This window comes from Apteryx rowi, unplaced genomic scaffold (genome assembly GCF_003343035.1).
Source record: "Apteryx rowi isolate R43461 unplaced genomic scaffold, aptRow1 scaffold_59, whole genome shotgun sequence".
In the NCBI taxonomy this organism is placed as follows: domain Eukaryota; kingdom Metazoa; phylum Chordata; class Aves; order Apterygiformes; family Apterygidae; genus Apteryx; species Apteryx rowi.
The window spans coordinates 2,204,128-2,230,247 of NW_020450860.1; the positions used below are offsets into that span (position 1 = coordinate 2,204,128).

General features: G+C 47.5%; 2 protein-coding genes across 2 annotated transcripts in view; one reads left to right on the top strand and one right to left on the bottom strand.

Moving 5' to 3' along the window:
- Positions 1-2,166: 2,166 nt before the first annotated feature.
- Positions 2,167-18,722, top strand: F9 (coagulation factor IX). The gene is made up of 8 exons (XM_026082691.1): positions 2,167-2,233; positions 4,909-5,072; positions 5,403-5,427; positions 7,314-7,427; positions 9,097-9,225; positions 11,399-11,637; positions 14,975-15,092; positions 18,175-18,722. The coding sequence occupies exons 1-8, from the start codon at positions 2,167-2,169 to the stop codon at positions 18,720-18,722; spliced, it is 1,404 nt and encodes a 467-aa protein (XP_025938476.1).
- Positions 18,723-21,532: 2,810 nt separating this feature from the next.
- MCF2 (MCF.2 cell line derived transforming sequence) overlaps positions 21,533-26,120 on the bottom strand; it is a 63,497-nt gene continuing 58,909 nt past the window's right edge. Inside the window, exon 30 of the mRNA XM_026082692.1 lies at positions 21,533-21,573. Within this exon, the coding sequence (XP_025938477.1) occupies positions 21,533-21,573 (41 nt within the window). The remainder of the gene's footprint in view (positions 21,574-26,120) is intronic.

Here is a 26,120-nt window from a genome sequence, read left to right on the forward strand (position 1 = left end):
AAATGAGAGATGATCATTACCTTCTTCACTTTGCATTCAGTTTACATCAACAGCCCATTACCTCATCCTAACTCATTTATCTACCACAGAAATTTGGTAACAAAAGCTACTGTCAGTGATGAATAAAGATCATTTCAAATGGAACAAGAAGAAACAAGATGAATTATAGGTTTTAGGACCTTTTGTTTGCTCAAGAAAAGGAAAATAAAGGATCTTTCTCATCCAGGCAACATCAYAGTTCTTAAAAGGCTGTAACTCAAATTCAGCACCTCTCATTTACCTGCAGCTGATTGTTCCTTTTCGCATACAAAAGTAACTCCAAACACCCATGCAACCATAAATGTCTCTCACATTTGCTGCATGAAGGAACATTTTTAAGTTTTTGGACTGAGTGCACAGAATTTATGGTTCATAAGCTCAAGTAAACACTTTAACAACTACCCGAGGGCTATTGTAACCTCATAGCAACTAATAGCTCTCCAGCCTGCAAGACACAGGCACATCCAGTACACTACATACCCTATTTCTCACTGAATTGAGTTAGCCTGTTTGCGAGCACTCCTGGTGATGTGAAATGCGCTGTGGGATTCTGTTGCATTGACAATAGCAGAATATTCATCTTGTTGCATTGACAATAGCAGAATATCCATCTTGCTTTGCCGGGAACTAGTGAAGCCTGCCAACTCCCTTCTTCTAGCTCATCTTTTGATGCTAGTCATCAAAACCAAGCCACAGCCAACATCTCTCTGCTGGTTTTCTCTTAACCATGTTATTACATCTAAGTCAATTCCAAAAGGCAATAGCACCAAAGACACAGAAACGTGGTTCTGCTTTAAAATCTTTCTGTTAGAGGACCTTTTGCAGCTGGGCAGAGCATTGCAAGGCAGAGATTTGTGCATGGACATAATGATGGATTTCAGCACTGCAGCGCACAGGAGGGAGAAAGGGGAGAAGCAGAGCTGGGAAGCAGGTTTTGAGTAACAGCAGAAAGGCCACAAGCCCTCCCCAGAGTGGGATGAATGATTTCAGTCTGTCTTCCCTACCACTCCTCAAGGGGGGAAAGGGGTCATTTTGACCTTTCCAGAAGTGAATTTTTTTTTAAACCATGTTCAGCATTTTCTGAAAAGAAACTCCTCACCTTGAAATTGCTTTTCAAGTTGAGAAAAAGTCAGAGGAAAGGAAGAAACATGTTTTAAAAGTTTTAAGCAACTCACCATTAACATAAATGGTTTTGTATGAAACACTGCTTTTTTCTATTTAACTGAAAAAAAAAGAGCTAAACATTTCTGGTTTAGATCAAACTCAGATCAAATACTGCTCGTCCCAGTACTTCCTTCTTCCCTCTCTCTTCCCTCCCTTTTAGTCCTCTTGTTGCCCAGTGCAGATCAGGAGCACACTGTGAACCTGCCCTGGGCAAAGGCTGGCCCTGTGCCGTGAGCCTGGACGCTCTGCCGGCTCCAGAGCCGTGATTTGGTCCCTACACCAGTCCATGTTGGGACTGTCCAAGCCACCAAGTAACTGGTTCCTTCCCTGAGGCTTTGAGTGCAGAGCTGGGGACATCTATGAAACGTTGTGACGTTTCCAGGGTTTGCCCCAGCAGATTTGGATACCAGACTGAGAGTCTCACTTCACTTCATCTAGGTTTTAACTCGATATCTTGAGTGAGATGGTGCAGTGCTCCTTGCTGCAGTCCTGCCCGAGGTCTGCACGTGTCACCCATAGGGTCTTCTTTGACTGAACCCATCCCAGCTGTTCTGAAATGAAACCTGGGACATGCTGAAGCCCGTGAAAATGTTACCATGACTTTTATAGGGCCAGTAACATCATCTGGACAGGAATGAGAAATCCAGTGCTTTGACAAGGTTTATTGAAGCTGGATTAATTTATTCTTTTGCTAGGCTCAACCCCCCAAACACATCAATAATATCCTACAGAGGAGACGAGGACCCCAAGGGCTGCAGCTGCCTAATAGGTGTCTTGAACAGAAATGTGCCCCCTCAAATAACCTCCGTGCTGCCATTTGAAGCCTCAGCAATGGCACACCTGGGGACTTTAAATTAAAGGGTTACCCAGGGTAAATAAACAAGCACTTGCACTTTGGAACTATTGACTGAGCTCCACCACTTGAACAATTCACCAGCAAGAGGTTAAGGCAGCGGCAAGAAGATGGCAAAAATCCCTCTCATACTCTCCATTTATCTTCTGGGAGCTTTTCTTGGTGCCCAAAGTGAAGGTGGGTTCATTTAAAACCTAGGAAGTCCTTGGGGACGGGGGGGTTACTGTCACAGGAAAAGGGACAGTTTGTCACTCGACACGGGGACAGCTTACTCAGTGACAAGAGCCCAGAGTAAGATTGCTACATTTCATAGCTTCTCCCTCTAAAGCTCTGGGTACTTTGGGGGGAATAAAATAATAGCTTTTATGGTGATTTTACGCAGAAAGTGTCACAGGGATTAATTTTAAGAATGGGATTTTTTTCTTAAATTTGTAGAGTTTTTAAGCTTTCAGAGCTTGATTCAGCCATTTTAGAACACCAATACACCCACACAAAAGGAAAAACAGGGAAAGCGTTCCTGGAGAGTAACCTCCATACCCTTTACTATGTTGCTCCGCTGTCCTGGAATACGAATAAGTACTCAGATCCATAAAACCGTTGTTGGATTTGCCACTTTGAGAACTGTTTAAAGACAAACCCAGTGTGAATTTAACAAATATTGTCAAATGCGGTCAAAATTGTAGACAAGATAGAGTAGTTGATGGATGTGGGCAATCACACATAGTAATGCAGGCTGTTGCCTGATTTATCTATAGCAGCAACAGCTCCAACAGAGGCTGGTTCAAATCCTCTGCAAGTACTTGTTTGGTGCAAGGCTGGCCTTTTCCCTTTCACTAAAACATTGCAAGTAACAGGTCARAAAAAAAAAAAAGGCCTCTTTCTAAAGAGTTTGCTTAGCAATGAAAAATGAGCAGAAACTAAATTATATTAGTGCCACCAACCGCCTAGGTGTACCTCTTAGAAAATACTGTGCTTGACTGGCAGAAGAGGTTTCCTCTCCAAACCTTGGCTCAGAGACCCATCTCTTTTACGCTTAGATACCGGTTTAGAAGTTGGTAGGTCACGTATGAGCATATGCTTGGGGTGAGGATAGTTCCCAGCCAGGGTGAGTCCAATGCCTGTTACCCCATGGAGCCAGTAACCTTCAGTTCAAATCCAGYTTTGCTCATAAAGCAGCATGCTGGATTGGGATGCAACTGGGCCACCAAGAGCACCTACAGAGCTCTGACTGGAGGTAAAGCTGCTTTCACTGAACTGAGGTCCCTCTATTTAATGGGTTAATTACAGCAGGTGCCTGGCACATCCCACCAGGAGGAGATAAAGGTAATGATTAGGGATGTCCATGCTGCTTAATGAAGGTGACAAAGTGAGGAGATCAAACACTGTGGCTCCCTCTTGCCGGTGGACAAAGGTAGGCTGATCTAAAGGCAGTTCCCAATTCTACCGCTGGGCCATGCTTTGCCCACACGCGTGTGCCTGGTACCCATGTCTGGCTCCCCTGGTGCTAAGTGCGCTGAGAGCCCAACAGAGTTGCAAAGCGGAGCATCAAGGAAGGCTGCTCTGTCGTTTCCACTCAAGCCTTTTATGCCTGATTCGGGGGCAAACTAGCAGGCTGCAGTGGAGAGGCAGCTTTCCTCCCCCATGTAAACCTCAACCACGCACACTGGAGGCAACCTGTTACCCCAGAGGGGCTGTGGTGTTTAAAACAAGCCCAGCTTCTCCAGAGGTCTGTTCTTCACCCATGAATACCTACTGCCAAACAATTAGATTAAGATCCGGATTTTAAGGCACTCGTGTTCTCTTTTAACTGAAAACGCACGAGAATGAGAAAGGCAGAGGTGTAAGCTTGTTTTATAATGGTTAAAATCTCTGCAAAACCAATCAGAATAGTCCCTTGCAGACAGAGCTCTAGATAGAGACTGATTATGCCATCAGCGACATGGTGCAAATCAGAGCAGTCCCTGTCTGGGTTCATTAGAGTTTAACCAAACCCGTCCTCTACTGCTTCGAAGAGGCTTGGACTGGGTCTCACACCAGAGCACAAGTTAGTCACGGAAAACAACTAGTGGGTGGCACCTGCCTCTCAAGTGCCCCCTCTGCTCGCCTGGCCGAGTTCACCCTGTCTTTAACCCTCACAGAGGACAACCCCATGCACCCTGAGGCCTTTCCCAGCCCAGAGCCAGGGCAGCAGCGTTCATGGTGATCCCCAGTAGCTCTAGGCACAGCTGCTCCACCTTGCCATCTGGTGACAAAAAGGCACACAGCCACTAAAGGAGGGTGGAGATGCTGGGTGAATAATGTGTTTTTTRAGAGTGGGGACGTAGCTGCCTGGGGGGTGATGGGAAACCTGTGCTCAGCGGTGACGGGTGTCTCGGAGAGGTGGAGCGAGAGCAAACCCTGTGAGATGGCCACAGTGTGGAGGCTAATGCTGTCCACTCCACCAACAGGACGCCTTTCCCCACGCTGCAGGCGCAGATTGTCCAGCTGGACACAGGACTTGTGAGCTTTAGGCAAGGCTTGATTACCAGGGCGGGGGGAAGAAGGCTAGTGACTGAGGGGGACACCTGCCCCCAGCCGGGGGTCTTTCCTTGGGGTGTGGTGATGACCCCAGTCCTCTGCTGGTGGAGTCGTCTACTTTGACTCCAGGTTCTCCAGATTTCATCCTCTGGATTGCATTTAAATCAGGCACCAACGAAAGCTTAAGTAGATGAGAAGGCTCCTGAAATGCCCCTGGCCATGGTGCAAAGGGGGTGAACTCACAAGAGGGGATTGCCCTGTGGGAGCGGAGGGTCCCAGCCATGCGGCACGATGGTGCGTGCCCCTCTCCAGCTCCGTTTCTTTCCTAACTGCAGTGTTCATCGAGAACAAGGAGGCAAGCTTAGTCCTGCGCAGGCAAAAGCGGGCCAATTCAAACCGACTGGAAGAGGTTATTCCCGGGAACCTCGAGAGAGAATGTATAGAAGAAAAATGCAGTTTTGAAGAAGCACGAGAAGTCTTTGAAAACACAGAGAAAACGGTGGGTATTGCTGCTGCAAAATGGCAAACACTGGGTCCCCCCCCAGCCCTCCCCAGGAAGAGTTTTGCCGGTGTGACACAGAGAAGCAAACGGCCAGGGAAAACGTGCAGAGCCAGGCGCAGCCTCGCTCATCATTTGATTCTCATTCGTGATCCATCTGTTGGGCTGGGCAACCACTTTAAAGATTTGTCGGTCACCACTGGGATTATTGAGGCAGTTGTTTTCCTTCAGGTCTTTCACTGCAGCTTTGAAGTCATCGCTTTTGACTACTTCAGCCATGCAGTGCCCAGAAATGAGAAATTAATGGAAACTTCTTTCTTGCTTTTGCAGATGGAGTTTTGGAAAACATACATCGGTAAGAGCTGCCTTCTTCATGTTCAAATGCATAATATTCATCTCTTGGTGCCTAAGTAGCAGACTTTTAGTGAAACAAATGTATTCCAGCATTCAGAAAATGTTTTACGACAGTGCTCATCAGAGTTAGGTGGCCTGAATCCTGCAGCCACCCAGCCTGGGCCTGCCCTGTTTGTATACAAATCCCAAGTTAAAAAACAAATCCATATTTGCTCATCATTTTCTTTTCAAACATTTTTTTTGAACAAACTGCAAAAACCCCATAGAACAAGCCCAGTCCATGCTGACCACTGGGTGTGACGGGTCACYCCATGGCTTCGGCTGTTGCAGAGGAGTAAAACATTGGAACAGCAATTAACGCTCCTCCAGCAAACAGCAAACGCTCTGCTCTTAAGTGGAGATCTCCAGATAAAGCACAGCCTCGTGCAAGTACAGTGTGAATCCYTGGAAATGCCGTACTGAAGTGGAGCCACAACATGATCATAGCAAACAGCTGTTTGCAATTCATGCCAGTGATCCCAGACGCTTGAATTTCTCCCATTTTTCTTCCACCATCTATTTCTTACCCCTGCAGCCTCAATCCCCAGCTACTCCTCAGTTCCTCCCCAAAAAGATTTCGATACCCACTAAAACATCTGAAACTAATTTTAAGGACATTTTGACAAATGAATTGCTTTATAGATTGGCAAAGTGCTCAGAACATCACATTAAAATGTCTTAAATAATTCAGATTAGTCAGTCCAGACTATAAAATAAAATAAAAAAAGTTATACTTGCATTTCAGGACTATCCTTTGAAAAAACAGCCAATGATGAAATTCAACACTGCATTTGTTCCCTTGTGATTGTAACTCAAAAAATAAGAGAATGCCATATATTTCCCTATCATCCCAAGTGCCTGTTTTTACTGCTCAGTTTACAAGCAGCTACTCCAACATATGGAGCCAACAGGCATTCACCCCTTGCAGAGCTCTGCCTCCACCCATGCCTGAGGCATCGGGCCACAACGGCCCTCACCAGACAGCAACAACTCAAATTTCATGTGCAAACCCTGACGCTTTGCCTTAAATGAGACAAAAATCATTTTGTCCCTGTTTGCAAGCTGCCTTTTGCATTCTCACCTGTACCTCAATGCATCATTAACAGTCACATTTACCAGTGGGATGCAAATGCCTCATGACATCCATTCCCCTCCTTCCTTGCTTTTGCATTACCATTTCAAAGTTCACTTCTCTGAAATTTAACATCACTGACTTACAGTTCCGAAGTACTAGATCACCAATTTTGCAATGATGGACATTTTTATTAAAGCCTCAGCTTCTGAAGCATAGGCATCTGTAAAAATTAAAGCCCTGACATGTAAAGAAAAATCTAGACCACTTAATAGTAGTAAAAAACTTAGAAAGAAGGAAAGAGCAATGACCTAGGCTCATAATCCTAATACCCAAAGGGGTCTCCAGACCAGGTGGACAGGCCCGTATCTTCAGAGAACAATGACAAGAGTGTTAAAATAATTCACATTAGGAAATCATAGCCACTCTTGAGGAAATAAACCTTCCAACTTCAGCTGTCTAAATTAGCCAAGACATAGGATCCTGTTCAGAAGTACATCAGGGAGATTTTAGAGGAGTTTTGCTGAAATGGGAAGAATTAACCCCGCAGGGCAGGGTATATAGTTTGGCCTTTGGGTGAAGCATTGCTGCTGATGCTACCACAATGCTGCAGTTGTGTGCTGCAATCGGACTTATTTTCCATTACAAAAAAAGAAGGCATGTTGTCTCTCACTCATCTTTAACCGGTGGCTTGCACCAGGCAAGACTCTAGTGCTTGGTCAGCATCAGCTGTGGTGGATGTTCCTGTTTGTTAATTCTCTTGTCTTCTCGCCAAGATGGAGATCAATGCGATCCCAATCCATGCAAAAATGGAGCCATTTGCAAGGATGCAGTAAGTTCCTACGTGTGCTGGTGCCCAGCTGGGTACGAAGGGAGAAACTGTGAGATAGGTACGTACCAAGGGCTTACTCTGTACATGTTCTGCCCCATTTGAAACCCCAAAGTGGGCATAGATAGCTTCATTCTGCTCAAGGGTTGTTCCAGACACACTTTGCCATGCTATGAGGCGCTGTACGAACACGCAAATACAGCCCATTGGCAATGGGATTACGGGGTCCACACTGAGGGGAACAGGAGCTGACGCCTCCGTCCTCTCCTGTCCTCTGGAGAGCCCCAGCTCCACCTCTGATGAGCACCAAGGTGCCTGCTCGTACACGCGTTTCACCCGAGATTCAGGCTCAAGGTCTTTTGGTTTAGTATCTGCAGTTTCTCCTTCTCACACCAAACTAGCAGGGCTGGGCCTGGGGTGCTGAACAGGGCAGAACACTGGAGACCTCCTTGCAACAGCACTGTCTTAAATCCATAATCATAATTACCACCAGCAACCTTGATTCTAAAGGCAAACAAAAGGCAAATATTTTCCTGATGGGCTGAGGAGTTTATGAAAACCAAATAGCTGATAATTTAAGTAAGAGGGATATTCAGCTCTTATATTTATAATATAATCAGGGGCTGTGCATAATGTGCTAGACTCGCTGCACTAATAAAAGATTCTCTTTCTAGTTGTGTTTCTGCTCTGGCAAGAGAGGAACGTACGTTAAAAAGAGCATTTCAAAGCTGCATCAAATTTAAATAGTCTCATTGCAGACTTCTCATGGAAGTGAGACAGGAACAAAAATAGCAGTAGAAGTGAGGCGTGAAAAGGATCTCTATAAAAATAGTAAATGATGACATTAAAATGGCTACAGGAAGGGAGGTGTCCTTGAGGAAGTAGGAGTGGAGTTAATCTACTGTGAAGTTATTTGAAAAATCACTGAGAATTAAAAGGGCATCAGTGGATTAGTGGTTTTCCAACTGCAAGAGATGGTGTTCCCATAAAGAGGAATATGAGATGGGGTGGGAGAATGCACTCGCGACAAAATGGGAATCTGGCGGCACCTCAGGTTTCACTACAAACACCAGAACCTGTTTTATCAAAAGTCGTGCTGAAATGAGTCTGTCATGTAAGGCTGCCATGATTTATTGGTGTGTCAGGAAGAGCATATGGTTTTGCCCGAGGTTTTAAATTTGAAGCCCCGTGATAATCCCAAGACTAAACTTTTCCTTGGTTTGAGGGGGTTGCTCCCATTTGAAAAGCAGAGCTCTCTGCCAGCATCTGGTAGCCTGGGCTGGATTTCAATAAGCACAGGGGGAGGAGGGGAGTACAGCGGTGGGGAAATCACGTGGCTTGTAACCAAATATTTGCAGGAATCCTTTAGGGTCGAGCTGCCAAATTTCGGACAGCTCTGCAGCGCTGAGCAGCTTCAATTGCGCTGTGTCCATCATGCTGGGATTCGTGCAGTCCTCGACAAGGCAGGAGGCTCGCCGGGCCCTCTCGTAGTGTCCCTGTGGCTGTTTCTTCAACCCTGCCTTCTCAAACAGACGCCTGGTGCTCCTTCATTATGAGCAGGGATGTGGTCTGAAAGGAGGATACACTCATTGCAAACAAGCAACGCCATTTTCTGTAGTTTGGAGCAACTGGAGTTGGTTATATGCTGAATCTAAAGGCCCAAGGCCCAGCAAATGTTTTATCAGTTGTATTTCAAAGAGCATTTATGGTTTCATTTCTATTTCTTTCAGACTTCACTTGTGCAATTAAAAATGGAGGCTGCAAGCACTTTTGCAGGCATGACCCACCGCAGAAAGTTGTTTGTTCCTGCGCGACTGGCTATAAACTTCACGAAGATGGAAAGTCCTGTGAACCTGCAGGTTAGACCTTACAGTGTTTTTAAGAGATTTGGTATAAAGTTTCCAAAGTCTTCTGGATTTAGATAAATGGATCTCACAGAAATGCAATATCCCCTTGGAAGCTAGCCTTGTTGTCATGCTTAGCAAATGCAAAGGGCCTGACACTGCAGTTTCCCAATGGCAGATGTGGGGTCACATATGAAGGATGCAAGCTAAGCACCAATTTTTTTAGCTTAGGTAGGCGGAGAAGGAGCTTATGTGTCCGGGAATTTGTGCACAAGACAATCTGCTTGTTTCAGATGGCTACTCACACAGGCTCCTCTCCCACTTACAGCCATCCTGTAATTCTAGGTAGGGGTCAGTAACTTTCTGGAGACAGCAGCATGGTGCTCAGTTACGTCGGCACATGTGCCTGTACACATCCGGCCAGAACTCACTCCCAAGTTCTTCCAGTAGGAGCTGCTATTTAGGTAGCGATCTTACATCCAGAATACTCTGGACTTTTTCAGAATGAAAGACGATCTTTCTTCCTGTGAAATCCTACTGATGGTCCATCTCATTGCTGGGCATCATGCAGTATCCTATAACTATTTGAGTTTGGTGGAGACAAGTGAAGTTTGTGGTGGTGGTGGTGTTCCATCATTGTGTAGACACACACAAAGACCCTCAACAGGAATTAAAAACTATGGTTTAGATGTGATTTGAAGGAGCAAGATGGAAAGACATCATACAGGAGCAGAGGGAAAATGGACTGTTTGGGATTGCAGCTTCAGAACGGCCGAAAGAATAACAAGTTCTTGTTCCATCCCCAACCTTACCCCACTCCTTGGTTGTTACATGAGCTCTAACTACACTGGCTCGTGTAATCCCAACAACTCAACACAGCTAAGCTACTTGACAATAATGCAGCTGACAGAGAAAACATGAGATTGAGTAGAGAAAATCTTTATCCTCCCAGTTCAATTTAAGATTTGATATTATCCTACTTCTAATGCCTGGATGTGACAGATTTGCACCCTTAAGCTAAAGCACAGGCACCCACAAAGGTGAGTTAGTTTCTGAAGTTCTGAGGGCTGCAGCCAGCAACACGTTGAGCTCCTTAAAGTGCTGACTTCCAGCAAACACTGCAGAAAGTTTTTTAGTCTAGGTGTCCTTCTATTAATGTAGATCATTAAGAGCTAAGACCTGCATTGCCCAACATGCCGTTACAGTTTCACTAGACCAGAACGCTTTACTGTTCGCAGTAAGGTCATCTTTCAGGTTGGGTAATTACCCTTCCTGCATAAGCTTAGCTTTTGCTGCCTATGAAAACTTCGCTTCCTAGCCTAACCTTACAGGTAGCAATTTACCTCACCAAACACTTACTTGAATGCTTCTCTGAGAGCGGATTGTTTAAAAAGCATGAAATCTTAGTGGGACACCCTTGTATCTAGTTTTACACTGACGTTTGTACGCACAGTGCTGTAGAAAGCTCTTCAGATGAAAGACAATGCCGGATGCTATTTACTATTTTGACTGCCACTATTAGCAGGAATTCTGCACACATTGAGTAGGAGAGAAATGGAAGAGATAATTGGAAATGAGCTTACAGACGTGATCATCATTAACCAAGAAAATCTACAACTCTAGAAAGAGTTTATTCGTGTTTTTCTCACCTTTGTGCCAAATAGGATTATTTGTAAATTGGCAGATATTATTTCCTGTCCTCTCCTAGCTGGACTTCTATTGTACTGGAGTTATTTGCTGTAGAAATGTCAGCCAAATGGCCTTGCTGACTGCCCCAGCAATCGTCCCAGGCATGCACCTCAGCATCCTGCTAAATAAAGGCACAACCGCAGGATCCCGTCAGAAATGTTCTCTCTCTCATGAGTGCTCTTCTTTCCAAAGTTATTCAGAATTAATTTCTAAAGCAGGGAAATAACTCATGCTTTTGCTGCTTTTGTGTATTGTCTGCAATCCCACCTTGGGCCCTGGACAGTTCAATTATACATGTGTTCATCAGAGTTCACTTAAAGGCACAGGCACCCGTTTGCATGCAGAACCTGTGAGTCGCCCACAGCCCTGTATCTCCCATGTCAGTCCCAAAACAAGATGCTGCGCAGAGACGGCTCTTGTCTCCTTGCCTACCCCTTCATTTGCTGTAACTCTTAGCATGACCTGTAGCCAGTTGTAAATGTGACTGTTTCTCCCCCAGTGCCATATCCCTGTGGCAGGATTACGGCTCCTGAAGCGAAGAGCAAGCTCACCCGAGCCATAAACAGCTTTGAGCACTGGAACATCACCTCTGATGAGCCCGATGACGTTCCTGATGAGGATCTTGACAACATCACCGAAACCACCACAGCTGCCACCACGAAAATCGTACCGATAATTAAGACGGACACCCGGGTCGTTGGTGGATCTGACAGCATGAGAGGCGAGGTGCCTTGGCAGGTACTGACTCTTTCTGCAACTCTCTTGTAACCCCAACAATAGTTTTTGTTTATTCCTTCTGAATGCAGGATCATCTTACTCCTACTTGTTGAAGTCTGTCTTTGCAGTTAGTTTAGCAATGGATTTCAAGTCTGTCAGGAACACAGTTTCTTTTTGTACATGATTTTATGCTGCAGCACCGGAACTTGCCTGGCTAAGGGTCTACCTTGGCAAAAAACTAGAAGCCAGAGTCACAGCAGCTTTACCTGGCAGGGCACAAAGGATCCACTTCTGAGCTTATGGAAACAGGATTCATGAGCAGTTCATGGACTTACCTAGAATAAGCCAAAGTTTGAGGTAGGGGAACTTTGCAAGACACAGCTTTGCAAGGAACAATGCAGTTCAATTTTTGGCCAAGTCATTCTGAAAAAATCAGATATATAATTTGAATTCAAGACTCTGGTTCGGGGGGTTGGCCTCCTTTGTCCACAGGTACCAAATCTATTCCAAAGTGAGGAATAGCAGAGTTGCCCATGTTATACAACTTGCAGAAACAGGCCCCAGGTTTGGGATAGGGCCTTGGCTTTGCCTGTCAAGCCCAAACTCTGATGACATTGGATTTATAATTGGTTCCTGCTTACCCCCCCCCCCATTTCACCTCTTTTCAGGGAAGATTTGTATACAAATCTTCAGCTGACACAATCACTATAGTTCCATCAGTTTCAACAGAACCATGATAATTTATACCATCAGAGGATCTGTTCTTGTATGACATCTACCAAATCTGGCTGCTCTTTCTTTAACCAACACCACATCCAACTTGTAACATCACAGTCATCACTGTCTTGACAAAAAGTGAAATCACAGGTGAGGTGGGGGACTGCAAAGAAACCTTCTTCCACACATTGCTTTGCAGATGATCTTTTAACGAATGGCACAAAGAAGAATTAGCTCCTAGCCTGGATCTTTTTCAAAGTCATCTACCGCTCTTAAATTCTACTCTGGCTTCAGTGAGCTCAGAAAGTTCAACAGCTGCGAGCGCAAAGTAATAAATTAAGCTGAGGTTTAGAAAATGGCAAATCTCTTGCTTTCATAAGCTCTGTTGTAGACAGTCACTAATGATCTCATTGAAAAGTTGTTGCCCACACAGGGACTTAAAAGGCCCATTTACACAAATTAGCTGGTCCTTCCATATCTGTTGAGGGAGCAAAGCAATGAGTGGGGTGCATGCAGAAAGGTCAGGAGCAGGCATCCACCCTCCATCTCAGAGCTAGACACACCAGGGTTGTGCTGGGGGCATGCGCAGCCACCAGGAAGCAGCAGCAGGCAGTTTGCCAGAAGCCCGTGTTTGGAGGCCAGCACCACTACCCTAGTAGAGCACAACTTTCTAGCTTGCTTGCCCCCTTGTGCTGCTGCTCACCACGCWAAGAATCCTCACCGCACGCCTGGGACAAATCAGAGACAACACTGGCACCCAYCATGTATTCACAGACTCAAGAGGAGAACCTTCTGGAGAACCAGAAGGTTAAGTATGAGAAATCAGTAAATCCATAAAGAATCCATAAAGAAAATAAGTGCACACTACAAGCCCTCCAAGTCTGGCTAGGTGGCTCATGGAGACTTTTACCATAGCAAGCAACCTCCCAAAAATTCTTGGTTGCCCTCTTGTCAGCTGGCAAATGAAGGTTATCAGCCTCCTAGTGCACCAGGGAGTGGCCTGGAGGCATGCTAGGTTCCCTCTGGTTTTCGGAGTGGCTAGTGGGGCTCATATACCATTGAAGAGTTTTGTAGGCCATGTCACTGTCTTGTCACCTCAGTGGTGTACCTCCATACCCAGGATCTCTGTTGCTCATTCTCTTCCCCTCTTTCAGCTTGCTCCCAGAAGAAGCTCTTTACTCTGTATTTCCTTCTCCCACCCATATGGAGGTGACTGAATCACTTAATTCAGCATGCAGGAAAGAGAGCAGATAGGAGCAGAAAAGCAGCCACAGCTGCAGCTGGAGGAGAGGCCTCCAGTAGTTACCAGATGGAGGTAGCATGAAGTAAAAGAATAACAACCCCCTCCCCTTCTCCATAGCTATGTAATGCAAGGGACTGAGTGCAAAACTGCAGACAACTATGAGCAACATGGGCAACTGCAGAGGCCTCCCAAACTCTGTGTAAGAATTTGTGGGTTTGCACGTTCCTCTGTCCCCTGGCCTGAACCCACTGAAGAGCAACAGAGAAGTTAACGGGCAAGAAAGTTAACAGGGCAAGACAACGCTGGTGAGCACAGTAGCTATCCCTGGAGTTCAGACTGCCTCTGAGCTCCTTCATACTTTGAGGACATCTTGGTGCGGGTTTTGGGTCCCTCCCAAACCTGTATTAAGCGTCCTTTGAGGACAGGTCCCATCTTTGCAGCCTGGCAGCTCAGCAACCGGCTGCAGTTGCAGTTTCCAATCTGTGCTGCCATCCTGTGGCTAGCTTCTGGGACGGCTGGTGCTGGCACAGGCTTGGGGCCAGCTCCAGCGAAACAGAGCCTCGCCGACATTAATACAGTCGGATCGCTTTCCTCTGTACAAAAGAGACTGAGCACCTTATGAAGGCACCCACAGGACACCAGGTGTTGACCAGGTATCGGTAATTGTAGAGAAGCTCCAGTTCATTACGGTATGCAAACTTGGTTTTCTTCATTATGAATATTGATCACTCATGCTTAAAATTCAGCTTCCACTGTCTAACAAGGCGTCAAGCAAGTAAATATGTRTAAAGTATGAAGCAGATAGCCAATGACAAGCCATGTTGTATTAAAGGAACAAAATGGGTGGATTTTAGCAGAAATCCTTCTTCTAAACACAGTCCACTGAGTCAGTTTATCAATTTGATTTGAAAACAAGTTTTCATAAGGGATGTACTGGCCTGTGCCCTGTGAGTGCCAAGGTGGTTAGATGCCCAAATGAAATGGATAGGTAAGGTCTTCTTCCTAGTTTTACTGGTCACTGGCCAAATACTTTCAGAAGGTATGTACAGAAGTGCYTGTATTTCAGAAGCTCTGAATTTTAGGCTGAGGTTTGCATCCAGTGGGCTGCCCATCATCCCAGCCTGATGGGAAAGAGGAGAATTGTACCTGGACATTAARGCATTAAGGGCAATTGCAGTAGCCCTTTACGGCAGACCTGGTGAGGTGGGAGAGTCTGGTACTCCTCAAGGAAGGGCTCCTGGCATGCTGTAAAGCCAACACGTGCTCTGGGTCTGTGCTACCTGAGTGCAACCCCTCCTCCAGCTAACCAAAACCCATCCCCCAGCTAACCGAAACTGCTGTGCCTCRCTCTTCTTCCCCACTGATTTCTGCAGCTCAGATTTCCTTCTGTTCCCGCAGGTCCACCTGGTGAACAGCCACAACGTGGGCTTCTGCGGCGGGTCCATCGTCAACGAGAAGTGGGTCGTGACGGCCGCGCACTGTCTGCAGCCGGGTGACAACGTGACTGCCGTGGCAGGTGAGAACCTCCAGCGGCGGCCGTGGGCTGTGCAGGACGGGGCTGCTGAGCCCGGAGACCCGGCACCGCCGGGGCTGGCTGCCGGCGCAGGGCAGCGGGCACAAGGGCAGCCCCAAGCCCTGCAGTGCCGACAAGGACCATCTAGCTCCAGCTAGATACCTGCTCCGGGAGGAGCAGTCGCTGGGGTCTGGCCTCGGTCCCAATGGCAAGGACCCAGAGGTCTATGTTGCAAACCACGGCTCAGCCTGACTGCTGGCAATTTTACCGGGGCTAGCAGGAACCCCAGGGCGCTTAAAAGCCCAGCTGGCTCCAGCGAAGACACCTCTCCGTGAGCCTGCGTGATGCAGTTCTAGCTCCACTGGCCACGTAGGGCTTCACTTGGGATTTCTGCTCTTCTTGGTGTTGCACTGAGTTTTCATGCAACTCCAGAACGCATTTGTGTGGCTGATGCAAGAACAGGCACCAGCAACCTGACTAATTCTTTATGAGGAGATAATGACCAGTTTTGCTCTTAACTTCCGTAGAAAATAGCATTTATGCATCGAAGTAGAGGAATTGGGCTGGTATGTGGGAAAGTACGCTTTCATAGCAGGGTCTTGGGGGAGTTAGACAGGGGCAAGCTGGCCAGCCCACATGGCAAGTGATGGTGCTACTTCACAAAACAAATCTATCTCGGAGTGAAAAAGGATATTTCCCCCCGACTTGGTACCCCGCTGTTTCAGGCTGCTGCCAGACAGCCTGCCGGTAACTCAGTGCAGGGCCTTGGCAAGCCTATCATCGGTGCCGTTTTTCACAGCTGTGGCAGAAACATCTCCCCCAAATTATTAGCATCTCCCATGTGTGAATACGCAGCATGGGAGACACACCAACATGGTTAGTTATAGCCGCAAGAAGTATTGAGAAGAGGCAGGAAATAATCATGCTTTCTGTTTAAACACTAGGAACTGCAGTACTGACAGAGGTGAGATTCTGCCCGAGCCTTGAAAGGTTGAGTTTATTTCTAGAGAAACGAACACATCAGGAGGGAGCCATGCACACCTTGATCTCCCATGTTAACGTGGCCAAGGTTGTGCGTCCTCCCCGCTAGCCCTCGGCACCCAAGCRGCGCAGGGCTGCCCTGCTCCGGGCAGGGGCAGGAGGAGGCTTGCAGCTTGTGCGCAGCCTTTTTTTCTCATCTACTTTCAGGCAGTTTTGCCTGAAAACCCAGCACAAWGCCCAGCATTGTGCCCGCAAGCATGAGAAAGTACAAAATTCCCAGTGCAAAAACAGTCTCTCTCCAGAAAAACATGTTTCCACCTGGGCAGAGGTTTTGCATTTGCTGCATCTGCATGCAACCTGTCTCTCATTTCAAGCTCTGTCGTGCGTGTCGCGCCCCCCTCCATTTCGGGTACGTTATCAGCCAGCGCTGCTGGCGCTACCTTCACACGGCTCTGCAGCGCCGCTGGCTTTCCAGGGGAGGATTTTGGACAGGCAGCAAGTCAGGAAAGCAAAACACCAATTTTGCAGGGCTTCGGGGACTGCTGAATGCGCTCCCGCACCATGCACGCTGCATGGGTAGCACCTGATTCCCTCCCCTCTGTTCATGCTAAATGTCCAGCTTTGTTTGCAACATCAGAGGAGGCCCAGAAATTGATAGCAGGGGTGGCAGAAGCACTTCCATCCCCTGCCTTTCCTTGCCTCTCCACTTTCATTGCTGATGCCTATCTCCAGGACCCTCGCAATAGTAGTAAGCAGCTGCAGCATAAGAAAAAAAACCCTCTCAAACTCTCCCCTACGTCTTGCATTTACACTGTAGAAATGCAGCCCACAAGGAAGCTGACATTCACGTTGTGCTGCAAAACCCCCTCGCAGAGCACATCAGCGGCACCAGGCACCAAAACCGCCTTCGTCAGGCAACAGCATTAACACGAATATAGCGAGCTGCCTCACCTCTCTCGATGGGATCCGTTCTGCTCCCGGCAGCAGCCACCGCAGGCACAGGACACTGCTAGGGCCAGCAGCGCTGCAGATGATGTTCAGAGGAGATGGTATATTCTGGAGATGACAGCAAAGCATGTAGAAATACTGCAGCGGGGGTTAAGCACACCCCGTGCCTCTGGGGCTGCAAGAAAGCACGCGGGAAAAGTCATCCCGCTTGCGAGCCCCCAGCACGGCTAGTTCACGGGCAGCAGGAGGGCTCGGGCTACAGACAAGCCCGAACGCTGCCAGCTTGCTGCCCCGAGAGCACGGTACATTTTGCTCTCCCTCTACCTGTTGTTGCACAAGCGGAGAGGGGAGGCAGCAGGCTGCAGCAGCTCAATCACACGTGCCCGAAGCTGCCRGCAGCACATTTGAATCACGCGCAGCTGAGCCTCGCCGGGGGGAGGAACTGGGGCACCAGTGAGCTCTGGGAGGGAGATGGGGTTGGAAACGCTTTGGCTGCCGGGGCAATCTCTGCACCGCAGGTGGAGAGTCTCCGGGTGGAGATGCGGGGCGGTTGTGCGGAAAGTCAGGCTCCTTTGTGCTGGGCAGTTATTTTTATTTTTTGTAATGAAGCCTTTTGCTCCTAGGGCCTTTCCTCCTGCGATTCTAGGGCAACACCCCCCTCGCATCCCTGCAAGGCTGCTAAATCCCAGGGTTTCCACAGTCTCACTAGTCGCAGCAGAAGCGCCCAGCCCTTGCGCCCCGTCTGTGTTTCTGGGGGTGGCAGGGGAGTCCCGCGCTGCCTGCCCGGGAGCTGCRGTCCCGGCTCGCCACCACGCTCGCTGCCGCGCAGGGGCATTTGGCATTAGACTGGCCCGCGTGTCCTCGGTTTTAAGTCCAGCATTGGGTGCTCGGTTCCTTAAGGCTGAGGGGTACGGAGGGGACGGCGTCACGGGGAACCTCCCAAGCGCTTCGAGACCAGGGCAAAGCAGAGCCGAGCGTGGCAGCACCCCGAGGGCCGGGGCGGGCAGCGGGCCACAACCCGGTTCAGCGCCAAGTCCCTGTGCAAACCCAAGAGGAGCAGAAGGCAGAGCAGCTCCTTTGCCCGCTGGCGAGCCCATGGGCGGCATCGCCGAGCCGAGGAGGAACCCACCCCCCGGGGCCGCGCTTGTCTCCGCAGGCGAATACAGCACGAAAGCCGACGACCAGACGGAGCAGCGCCGGCGGGTGGCGCGGGTCGTGCCGCACCCCACGTACAACGCCACGCTCAACAAGCACCACAACGACATCGCCCTGCTGGAGCTGGAGGAGCCGCTCAGCCTCAACAGCTACGTCACCCCCATCTGCATCGGCAGCAGGGAGTTCACCACCATGCTGCTGAAGCACGGCCTGGGCACCGTCAGCGGCTGGGGCAGCACGCTCTACCGCGGCCGCCCCGCCACCGTCCTCCAGGTGCTCAAGGTGCCCTTCGTCGACCGGCCCACCTGCCTCAAGAGCACCTCCATCACCATCCAGCAGAACATGTTCTGCGCCGGCTTCTCGTCCGGCGGCAGGGACACCTGCGGGGGCGACAGCGGCGGGCCCTACGCCACGGAAATCGAGGGCACCTGGTTCCTCACCGGAGTGACCAGCTGGGGGGAGGAGTGCGCAAAGGCCGGCAAATACGGCATCTACACCAGGGTCTCCAAGTACATCAAGTGGATCAAAGAAACCACGAAGCTTGCTTAAGCAATGCGGAACTAAGCCACGTGGGCGGACGGACTGGTCAGTTGAGGAGGGACCGTAGCAATGCGCGTGCGTTTTTCCAGAAATCGTTGCATTTTAATAAACGTTTCTAAATGGACTAATTTTTGCACTTGGAAGACGAAAGTTGAGAGAATCCAGCGTAAATGGGGTAATAAGAAAATAAAAAGCCTTTTTAATTACACCTGACTGCATTCATTAACACACCGCCCCTGCCGCGACCACCAGCTAAGTCTGCAAAGCCCCGAGCGCAGAGGCTGGTGCGGACGAGCGCGGGCACGGCTTGCACGCGCCCTGGCCAGCGGGTCCCCCGCGTGGCCCAGCAACGCCCGCGGGCCGGGAGAGCTGCGCTCACGCTTGCTCGGAGGGGCACAGGCTGGGTCCCATGCACACCACACTCCCAGCGAGCAGCCCCGCAGCGGGATTCCTGCTGTAATCCTTGCTAGGATTATAAAGAGGATTGCTTAGCGCTCGTTACCTGCGCTGGCCTTCGTATTAATCACATTAGAAATTGCACCCGTGGTACCCTGCTGGCGCTGGTGCATTGCCCTCAGCGGGAGTTTGCTGTCTGCCAGCTGGAGAGGTGCCGGGGCAGGTGCCCTGCGGCGCGCTGCCGTCACGCTCCCGGCCTCGCAGCGGAGGAGAGCAGAGCAGCGGAGGGCGATGCGTCCCGTGGGCGCTCCCGCCTGCGGCAGGGAGACGCGGGACCAGCCCCACGGCTGAGCCTCCTCCCTCGGGGCCCCGGGAATATCTGCCCCTTGGAGCAGAAGGCGCGGGATGCCCCAGCGCCCACAGCAAGGTGCAGCGTGCTCAAAGCCAACCCAACCACCCGAGCAAAGTTTTTTGGAACTATCGCGGCGATGTCTTTGGACAGAATTGCATAGTCTCACGCGGATTTATTTAACAACTTTTTAATCTTTAAATATAGATTTAACACAATTTTTTTTACAGGTACATATACAATAGAGTTCATTTAAACTTGCAGTCAGAGAAAATTCTCCACTGTAATTTATAATACCATGTACATGAAGAGCCTAGTTGGACAGCATACTTAAGGTAAAGTAACATGGAGTGTGCAAAGTTTCAAATGTTAAAAATCTAAGACTGTACATTCAGATTTGCAGAACCAACCCATCTCATAAATTAATAAAAGCTTAGATTTAAAACCATGGAAGACAAAAAAGATTAAAACCATCTTAATATGCAACGTGTGCTATGTTTGAGACAAATATTTACATTTGTACCTCAAAATGTGTACTGTTACCACAGGAATTGTTGCCACTATAAACAGCCCCAAAGTAACAGAAGAGAATCCTATTTTTCCACCTAGCAAATGCACCGTGACCAATTTTAAAACAGACGGAAATATACTTCAGTGACTTAAAACCTTTCTGGTATGATCTCCAGTGACTGAACCATACTGGGAGCTTTCCAGGACGCGCAGCGATGCTCGGTTCAAACTCAGCTGGTCACGTTGCTGACGATGCAGGAGGGTTGCCCACGGTCCTGACCGCCCGCGCTGGGGAAATGCCCGCAGCTGCAGGGCAGCGTGGCAGGCAACCTACCAGGCCACGACAGCCATGACGTAGTTTGACAATTCCTCTGTACAAAAATGGTTACCCCCCCAAAAAAAACCTTCAGTATGTTTTAATGTAACAACCTGGTACTCCAACTAAGAATTCATGGGTCACAAATCAAAGTCAGATCATAAAGGTCCCCCGTTCGTCCAGAGTAGAAAACATTTCATTTAGACGGGACAGAGCAAATTCACTACCGCATGCATACTATTAACCCTGTTTTCAACACAGTCAGATGCTCTTTGTACACATCTGTTTAGAAGTCAAACCACCTGTACCTATGTACTACAAAAGCAAAGCTAGACAAAGAAACACAAAATTAAATTATGAATGTTCAATAGTCTTTTTCTTCCTCAAAAATTCAATAGATACATTATCATTAAAGATGCTGAAAAGTACAGTCCTATCAAGAACATCCTTAGTGCAAACATGGACATTTAACTTCAATTTATGGCACATGTTCCAAAAGTACATACATTTAATGTAAACTTCAACACTTGCTAGATACAGGTTGTAGCCTTGGAACACTTTGGGACCYTAAAGTGATTCGCGACAACCCTGAGTTGTCAGTTTGACCTGATCCAAACCTCACTGAAATCAATGGGACTGACTGCAGTGGGCTGGAATCAGACCCTAAGTGCAAAAAGAGGATCTTCAGCGGTATTGCATCTTCACATGTGAGTCAGCCAGATGATGCTCYTACAGAACATTACATTCACACAGCTGAAGTAGATTTTTAAGAAAAATCCATCCATAAAATCAATTAAGCAGGACATACAGTTTCTTTGTTTTTTTTGGCTTACCAAAACTCAACTCTTATTTGCAATCAACTTCAACAGTTGTCAGCTAATAAGTAGGTAAAGCCTTCAACCTGCAGAGGAAATTTCAAGCATCTAAACAAAGTGTCAGGAAACTGTAGTGTACTTCGCTGATGGGAACGTGATGGATGTCATGGAAAAACAGCAGGTAAAAATAATAAAATACTGTACTTTCCATAAGGGAAAAAGAAAAAAAAGAAAGAGCAGAGGATGGCTTCCTTTATGACTATGAGAAGCTGCTCAGGACCCCGGTCCCGTTGAGTGCAGATGAAGCTGTGGAGTTCTGTGAATGTGATGAATAGTACAGGACAACTCCAACTATTGTGCTATTTCTCTGTAACACTTAGTTGAAAGCTTCCAAAGAGCATCGAAAATAGGATGCTACCGGTTCACCCTTAATTCAAGGGGAACTAAACTTTCTTGTGTTACACAGGGCAGCATCTATAAAGTAATGAAGAATGWTGTTAATATTAAAGCATCTCATTCCAAGACACACATTGTTCCCTGTAATCATGTAACATTTGTACAACATAAAAAAAGTGCACTCCCGTGGTTCCTCACAAAGCTGAACTCCCATTAGCTTCAGCGAGAGCCTTGCCTAAAGGAGGACCACGAGGTTTGACACATTTCCATAATCTATCACTTGATTATCACAATGCAGCCAGTTGGTATCGTCCCTAGACTATTTTGTCAGGCTCAAAATGTTTTTTATGGACAGTTACAAAATAGCTGTTCTACGAAGCTGACTGGCGGCTCAGGTTGTAAAAATCGACCCTGCTTTATGTTTCAAAGGCAAAAAATCTACATTACCTTTAATGGCCCCTGCATAATAATTCTGCTCGCACAAATATGAAAGCCTGTTGCTGCAATCGTTAAAGTGCATGAGTAATAGTGCAAAGAGCTGTGCTACATCTGCAAAACTACAAGTGGCATTTTAAACAGAATTTATAAAAACTTGCATGTTTCAGCTAACATGCTCATGCCAGCCTGCGAGAGCTCCGGAGTCCAAGCGACRTGCTCTACTCCTACCAGGCAAATTCAAACCAGGTGGCCCAGGCTGCCACGCAAAGGTTGCCTCAAGCTCACAGTAGTCAAGAAGATGATCCCCAATGGGACTGATAAGCTGCGCGTTTAGATCAGCAACACGCACCCTAGTCTGTGACGATGCACCGCACGGCACCGGTGGCCAGCAGGACCAGACAACATGCAAGCTCAGTTCTCCAGGAACTACTGGACGGGAGAGCGCTTTGCTCCATGTTATTGCATGCAGAGTGCTCACACTCATCCCGAAGGCTTGGAAGAGATAAGTCACCAAGTGGGGTCTTAAACAAGATTAGGATCGGGCCTGGCGGTAGGAAGGAGGAGCAGGAACCTGCGGCCTGACCAGCAGCAGGGTCGCAGCTGCCTGCATCCTTGGCCAAACAAGCGGGTGCGTGCGTCCGCCCTGGCCGGGAGCCTCCTGGACGTGGCTCTGAGCACTCCTCAGGTCTGGGGCTCAAATAAAATTCTGCCATAAAACTCTCCTGCTGCTTAAAAGGATGCAAAATTTGTAGCAATACTGCATTAACTTATATAATCTAATAAGTAGAGGCATTCAATACTGTTTCCATTTTTCATCTGAATCCCTTTTTTATTCAAGTTACTCTATTTCACGCACACGGGCTCCCTCTAAAAGAAATGAGTTTCATGCAACCTTCGCCCAGCAAGTGGAAATCTGAAACTTGCCCTTCTCTCCGCCTGGCTTTTAAAGGTCAGGCAAAAAAGGATGAAAACGTATTGGCCTCATTTTGCTCAGAAGTGAAATTTCTGGAGTGAACAAAATTTTTCCTTTTCCCTCTAATTGTTTACCACTTCTAAGCAAACAGAGGAGAAGAGAAAGAGCTTGAGCTCAGTTTGAGGGGAGGCTGTGCTGTGTCCTGGCGCAAGCACTGTGTCTCTGAAGTGAGAAAAAGTCAGGTGTCTGCTTCGATGGCACAGCAAGGGCCGCGTTTCTGCCATCCCAGTTCTCAGCTTGTGATGACCTGGGTGCTACGTTATGGCTGAGAGAGGCYGTGGCTTTTCCTGCCCTCACAGAGGCGCTGCCGGTTCTGTACATCACATGTGCATGATCTTTGGCGTATTAGCAACCAGGGGACTTGCAGAAATATTTTGGTTCTTGCCCCACTGTGGAAGAGGAGCTTGGATCGTAATGCTGCAACCCTAACCTTCCTAGAGACGTGCTTCTTACACAGGCAGCTATTCCTTGTTAATTCATTAAAAAGTCAAGCCAGTTGACTGGCAGCCACCTGACTGCTTTAGCAAGGGCATCGTAAACCAGCAACACATGGTTAAATCTTGGCAGTAGCTCTCTTCTGAACATTGCTTTTTCTCATTGTTCTTGCCAAACCTGTTTCATTTTGAGCTTTGCACGTTCTGCCCTGCGATACAGAACAATTTCTATGGCACACAAATTAGAAAATCCACCATGGATTTCCACAGGAGGTAGAATGAATCCATTAGGAAGAAAGAAGCAAGGATCAATCTCAGAAATTATAGCCAGCGTAGGGAAATCTAGCACACCAGAGGGTTGTTTTTCAAAAATGGTGCTTTTCAAAATGACCTCCAAGCCAGTCATTTTTCCCCCAAATACCTCCTGGCTTATATCCAGGCCAAGATTTATATAAGGTTTAATAAGGATTTTCCCCCCATCTCTGGATTGGAAGACTAGGACCAAAATACTTGCTTTATAAACATATACAAGGCATGGCCAATAGTAGCCACTCATCTCTAAGGCAAGCTACCTATGCAACCAGGCAAGTAAAGTAAGAAAAATCATCTACATTCTCAGGACTCCTTTGGATGTTGCAAGTGTGTTTTGCACACAGGCTCTCCCTTGGCAAGCTTGGTGGGGGACAGCATATTTGCAAAGCTGGTACTGGTAGTGCGATGAGATATTCACCAAGRACGTATCTGGTAACTTAAAATCGGCCGAATAAAAATCCCTACAACTTACTATGCATTATACTGGCCCAACATAGGAMCAACCAGCAGGTGGGGAGAGGAATAGCTTGTAAGGCTGAAGAAAGTAGCCACCCTGAGGTGGAAGGTTTTTGCTGGAGCCACACTTTAAATCTAAGAAAAAACGTGAAGGCAAGGGAACCATTTCATCCATTCAGTTATAAGTGCTCCTGGGCACAAAGGCTTTGCACTGAAATAATAAATTCCCAGATTTTTCTGAGTTCTGGTTGTGAAATTCTGTGATTGCAGACACATTTTAAATTCTTTATGAGGACCTGGGCCAAGCAGTAAAACAGCCCCCATGAAGGGCCGGTTCTGTGTCTCACCCAGCTCTGAAAAATGACTTCCGCAGCCTCTAAGCTCTTGGTAACCCCCATCAAATTTATCAAGTTGACCCTGCTTGCATGCAAAACAGTGTTTCCACACAGGCAGCTGTGAATATCTGAGGGTTAGTGGTGCTCCTGCCTGCCCCTACATCGCTATCCCGGGTTTGGCTGCCGAATTCTGTCACTGCTATTTCAGGACTGGCCTGTCCTTGCACAGAATGAAACTGGGCAGAGGTATTTCTTGCAGCCCTGGAACAAGAGCCCCATCTTCTGAAGCAGCAGAACCCCGAGCACGATCCAGACCACTTCCCCAGAGCAGCTGGTGCTATAAAATCAACTGCGGTATAAAAATGACCAATGCACAGAGGAAAGAGTTGCTGAATACAAAGGTCCTGTTTGAAAACTGGTTTTCAGAGTGCGAGTGCCTTCTGGCTATAAAGACACATCACTGAAAAAGCTCTAGGAATGGGTAAAACCAAACTGGTAAGAAAACATCCTACATCACCCTACAATATTGCCTAAAGTGCACGTAAAATTAGAAATTCCATATGTAATCAGCAATAGAGAAAAAGAACAGAGATAATCTTAGGAGGGAAAATAAAGGCTCAGTGCTGCTACTAGACCCTGGCAACGCAACTGCAAAGCATCTGGGCAGTAGCGTGAGACTTCCAGGAGGAGCTTTCTGCATTTTTCCCTTGGGAAGTTCTTCCTAGTTTGTACTCAGTGACTTCATAAACCACCTGGAGTTGTAAGTCTCTAGGATTTGGGGCATATGACCACTGACAACGTAAATCAATGTTCAAAGTTTACCTGCACCCTGTTTTTAGGATGCGTTTACGGCTGGAGACACTTCTGGCACAGGCTGCGGGCCAGCACACACAGAGATCCGACTGCCGGACTTTCTGACAAAACCAACGCATCGCACCCCAAGGTTTGAACGCATCAAAGTGAATCCTCTCAACYGCATTTAGCTGCTGTTGGACCACTGTAAGCTATCCCAGAGGTAAAATCGGAAAACCTCAAATCTGTACAATTTGACTGTCCTGCAACAAAGGGAATAAAAACTACCTCTGCAAACAGCAATGATTTTACTGAAAAATACTGAAAAAATATCAATGTTTTGTGATAAGAGCTCACTGGAATTTTAAGCCTTTGACAAAATTAATCAAAACAGCAGATTCTGACAAAATGAAAATATTTAAAAGGAAATCTACTGGCAAAATTTTTGTTCACATTTCCATAATTGGTGGATTCTTCTTTTTTTTTAAAATGGACTAAACCTAGTGGTTTTTCTCTGTTTTTCTGAGTTGCCCCAACTGCAGCCCTCAGTCTCCTGTTCCCAGTGGATGGCATGGCGATGAGGCAATACATGGAGCGGTGATACCAAACACACGGCAAGGGTAACAAGCTGCTCTTAAGGCATTTTCTTGTGTCATCTGTTACGCTTCTCAATCTACTTCTATCTACATTTATATGTAGAAAATGAGAAAYATGATTTTTGAGGCTAGAAGCCTTTCAATGAAACCTGGTAAACTGTTTATATTTATTCTAATGATAGATTAATAAATAGGCCTGCAGTAGTCAGCAATGAGTGCAAGAGTGAGGCTGGGCACAGGGGCAAATGGGCTAGACCCAAAGGCCGGGCGCAGAAATGGAAGTATTGCC

What these genes read in the sequence shown, in the direction of transcription:
- F9 (XM_026082691.1), top strand. Translation starts at nt 2,167, where the DNA reads ATGGCAAAAATCCCTCTCATACTCTCCATTTATCTTCTGGGAGCTTTT. An exon ending in TTGAAAACACAGAGAAAACG is followed by an intron (nt 5,073 to 5,402) that starts GTGGGTATTGCT and finishes TTGCTTTTGCAG; the next exon opens with ATGGAGTTTTGGAAAACATA. An exon ending in GTTTTGGAAAACATACATCG is followed by an intron (nt 5,428 to 7,313) that starts GTAAGAGCTGCC and finishes CTTCTCGCCAAG; the next exon opens with ATGGAGATCAATGCGATCCC.